General features: G+C 43.6%; 1 protein-coding gene across 1 annotated transcript; it reads left to right on the top strand.

Annotated features, from left to right (window-relative positions):
- Positions 1-491: 491 nt before the first annotated feature.
- Positions 492-854, top strand: RB195_005944 (uncharacterized protein; the record flags this gene model as incomplete). The annotated part of the gene is made up of 1 exon (XM_064178764.1): positions 492-854. The coding sequence occupies one exon, from the start codon at positions 492-494 to the stop codon at positions 852-854; it is 363 nt and encodes a 120-aa protein (XP_064035777.1).
- Positions 855-4,600: the final 3,746 nt, after the last annotated feature.

Here is a 4,600-nt window from a genome sequence, read left to right as displayed (position 1 = left end):
TCGCCAAATCTCACCGTTTTTTATCCTTTTCGTTAAACTTGAGTTTTCTTTCTGTTTTTTCTTTCATCTCTACCCAAGATTTTACCTTCTTCTACCACAAGTTGAGTATGAAACGACTTTTACTTTGAGAACAATAGCATCCCATTCGAGACTAATCAAATTTGGCATTCTTTGAATGGAAAACTGATCATGTACATGGTTTAGAAATACGATTGGTAGCAATAATGTTCGCGTTACATTTTTCTTGTTTTCCTTGTAAATCTGGATTGAAAATGGAAAAATGCTCTTTTCGTCTCGGGACCGCGACGCGCAATTCACCTGCTATACAGCGGCCGAAAGATTTGATTTCGTCTTTCAGGAAAGGGAGATACTTGTGTGAGTTGCGGCAGGCCTGGTTCGTCGATCCTTCGCGATAGTAGCTTGGCAATAAGCAGTGCCGTGCAAAAGTAACTACCCCAGTGCAGTTCCTCTTCTTCAAATGTCCGTATTCGATGAGTTCAGGTTATCCGTGCGGTGTCAGCAGAATCGCACTTGGCGCCGCATTGATGCGCATACGATTCCCTGCCCGAGTGGTTCGGAACTGTGCCACTTTCTACGCAGGTGCTCAATATGCAATATTACGCTACTACGCTAGATCTGGACTTCCACTTGGGTTCGTCACCGTGGTGCCGTTCTCGTGTTTGCACCGCTCAGCTGTGCATGAGATTGCACCCGACAGTGTCGAACCTCCACAAAAGATCTGCCTACCGACACGTAATGCGTCGAGCAAGAATATAGGGAAAATTGAGTGGCCGTTATACGACCGCAACCTGAAAACGCAAGCTTTAGCAACCCAAAGTGATTTTCTGAGATGAACTGCTGGATAACTGATTAGTGACTGCGACAGTAAGATGTTCAGAATGTTTGAATGGCTAACTGTAATGTTACAGGGAAGTATTTACAGTAATGGTCAGAACAATCTTACTGATATTATTATGTGACTGCGACAGTGAGATGTTCAGAATGTTTGAACGGGTAACCCTCCTATGCTTCCTACTCCCGTCCCTTACTGCCTATCGGGGCAGTGCGAATTGATTTCCGACGAATCGCAGGGCGTAGGCGGTGCAAGGGGTGGAGCGTTGCAAAAGATGGCGTCGTACAAAACAGTATTCTGGAGGCGGCTGTTTGCAGTGATTCAGGGAGAGATGAGCGGAACCACCCCCGTCTCCATAATCTACGACCCCGTATATGGATACTCCACTTGAAATCCGCACCATCTCAAATTCGTGGTATGCTGCCTTTAAAGAAGTTACAGTCGAGTCAAAGCGACAAGAAGTTTGGCGCAATTGCGTAGGCGGCTGTGCTCCAAGACTCGCACTGCAGCTAGCAGCTACGGTCGAGGTGGGGCCATCGCGAGCTGCGGCGATAAACGATGCTAGCAAGAGTCCACTCTCGGCCCGGCTCTGTCACAGTGCTTCGAGCGCTGCCGCTTAGAGTCCTTTTGCTCTGATTACAACTATGCGTATCCACTCACCACAGATTTTAGAGCTCGAAAACATAAAAGATACATCAAAAGACTAATTAATGTGAGTGAATCTATGTGCATTTCCCCAAACAGCAACCATTAGAAAAAAGCAAAATAGGTTATGGGAGAGGGAGTAGTAGTATTTTGCTGGTTATCTTACAAAAATTACCAGTAACCTTTATTTCCCGTTGACGTATCGACATCGTAGCTTCTTCAGACGCTGGATAAATCGAAGGAACGTGCATTAAATGAACTTTCTACAGCGTATCAAATAGCTTGAAAAGAGGAGGAAAATGAAGCACATGAACGCTTTCTTTGGCAGCTGTAAATGTACGTGTGATTAATACGTGATGTTACCGTACCCGCAGATGTTAGAGTCACGCTCGTCTTAGGAGTATCAGGCTCTGATATAAAATGCTTCCGATATTTTGCAGGCCGGAGCCGGTCGTTTTTCCATGGGAAAGTCGTGACAGCTATCTTGAATGGAGTCTAATCACGGAATTGAACTCAGTGAACACGTGTAGAGATGAGGAAAAGGAAGAAGGTGGTTTTACGAATATGTCTAGGCGCTCGTTCATCATGTTGGTAGGAGTTTTAAGATAAGGTTTGCTCGTGTACTCATTGCTACATAATTGCCAAATGATCGAATAAATAATCGCTGAAACCACACCCTCATGATCCCTTTCTTATGACTAGCGATGCACTCCATGTTTTACGAGGCCCACCACACGCGAAATTGTAGGAGTAACACTTCTAAGTTTACGAGTGGCACACCAACTATAGTAGGGTCAAGACGACATGAAGCATGGTGCAATTGCGTACGTGGCGTCTGTCGAGGCGGTGCGGAGCGTAGCGGTTAGGAGCGTACTGGAGTTCACGGTACCGGTATCAACTGCTGTCTCCACCGCGCCATTTCGAGCGCGTACGCAAATGCACCTTGCTTCATGTCATTTTGACCTGACTATATAAACTCTTACCGAGTCTCTCAGACCCACCTGTCGCAGGCTTGGTTGCACTGCCTTTCCACTATCATCCGAAACGAAAGAGAAACAGCAGCGAATCCTTGTGGAATCATCCAACCACATGACTTCAGCGCACTGCAGCACGGGCCTGTTTTATAAATGGTGAGTCCTTGTCGACATTGCTTATTGGATTGGGGGATATGTTTGGTCAGATCCAGAAGCATCAGATGATGCGCTGGAACGCGTAACCTCCGTGAGTCTGGCTATGATTCAAAAGATCGCAGGGAAACTCTAGCGGAAATATTTCCGCCTTTATGGTGTCTACCCAGAAAGTATCTCCTAAACCTTAAAATTTAACTGTTTAGCTGCCAAGAAGCAATACTTGACAATGAGAATCCTAATCTTAGGCGAAGGTTGAAGTGATTTCTTTGCTGCAGCTGCAAAAGGTCAACTTTCCCTCTGAAAATCAGTCATGCAACTCTCCTTCTATTCCAGTTTACCACGTTTGTGCGAACTGGAGATACCACTAATCGTATTTTTTCAGTCACTGCAAACATGATCTATCAATATTGCGAGAGATATGGTGAATTGACAAATCGAAGTATGCAGTTCCACAACCTATTGAATTCTAGTTCTTTGTGCATGAGTGTGCACTTCTGCTGATTTTCTCTAATTCTCTCTTGCCTAAGTGACTCGCAAAGTTCCCTCAAGGTTCCTGCAATTCTCATATTTTCAGTTTTTCAGTAGCATCGTATCTGATTCTACTGGAACTGAATCATGAAGTTTTATTAATTGTTGATTTGATATTTTTAGCCAAAAAGCTATTTTGACAATGAAAAAAAGGAATTACATGAACTAAATGGCCATCTCAAGGTGTTTAAGAGTTGGAGGTTAATTGCCCTGAAGTTTGAGGTGAAGGAAGGGGTCTCAGCACTACACCGCAGGAGATGAAGAGCTCTGAGGAAATTTTTTGACGCATTCTTGGCGGCTGCAAGGCTTATATGAGAGCAGAATACCGGAGTTAGAACCCGTAGTATGCATAATGCCATTTATATTACCGTCAACCATATCTTCTCGTCTCATTGCGCGTCACCTGCAGCAGGTCAAAAAGAGAAACGCAAGAGGAACAACTGAACACGGACGAGCTCATACTATTTTTACAGCGGGAACGTTGGAAGAGACGTGGGGATCCATGTTTTTGCTCGTTTTTGCTGTCGCTGCAACACTTTTCCAGTAGTAATATTCGTCAAAACCCCGATATTTCTTCCACGCAATGGCACACCTGTTTCGATATTGCCGCCATTTCGCAAGTGCACTCGGATTTAGTGCTACACGTATGGAACGTCTGCGTAATTATAGTATTGTTAATGGAGTGCAGAACCATCACCATCTGCGTTGTGTTGCACTTTTCTTAAACTTCCTTCCTCCTTTTCTTCAATGAATTTTGGGAGTGGCCCGCAATTAAACTCCCCTATAGAAAACTCCGTGTTGGATAACTTTGTTGGAGGAATGAGGTGAGAAGACGGGGTGCTGTTGAGCGATTCGAGCAGGATTTTGCAAATTGCGTGGGTTTCGAATGGTTTTCCTTGGATATTTGAGAAGAAACGAGCTAAGGGAGGTGAGATCAAAAGGCATGGGTATGAGTGAAATTAATGATGAGAGAGATTGCTAGCAATATTCCCGAATTTGTTCGTGTAACCTACGCTTGAAAACACAAAGAAATGAACTTCCAAAGGGAAATATAATGGTTACAGAAGCGTCAAGCCTATCCTTCAGCAGAATATCGGCCATGAGGATTTCCTGGATCTGTTTCCTGGTTTTAGCAGCAGACTCAAGAAGTCCAGAATGTAATGTTGAAGATATGAACAAAACCCACCAGATTATCGGACATTACTAAAACAATATTTTTTATCTTTACACAGATAAAATATAGCAATTTTGTAAAATTTTTGTGTATGTTATTGGTCCGAAAGGATTGTAAATTACGCCAGAATATTCGTAAGGAAATAAATTGAGTGAAAGAAAACACTAATGAATAGCTGAAGGTGAGAAGGAAATTTTTTGAAGAGTAATTGACTGTCCTTCAGCTGAAGACAGAAGAGGAAATAGATGAACGTACTATTTAAAACTGACG

Source organism: Necator americanus, chromosome I, assembly GCF_031761385.1.
Source record: "Necator americanus strain Aroian chromosome I, whole genome shotgun sequence".
In the NCBI taxonomy this organism is placed as follows: Eukaryota; Metazoa; Nematoda; class Chromadorea; order Rhabditida; family Ancylostomatidae; genus Necator; species Necator americanus.
This window is presented reverse-complemented; position numbering and strand designations above follow the sequence as displayed.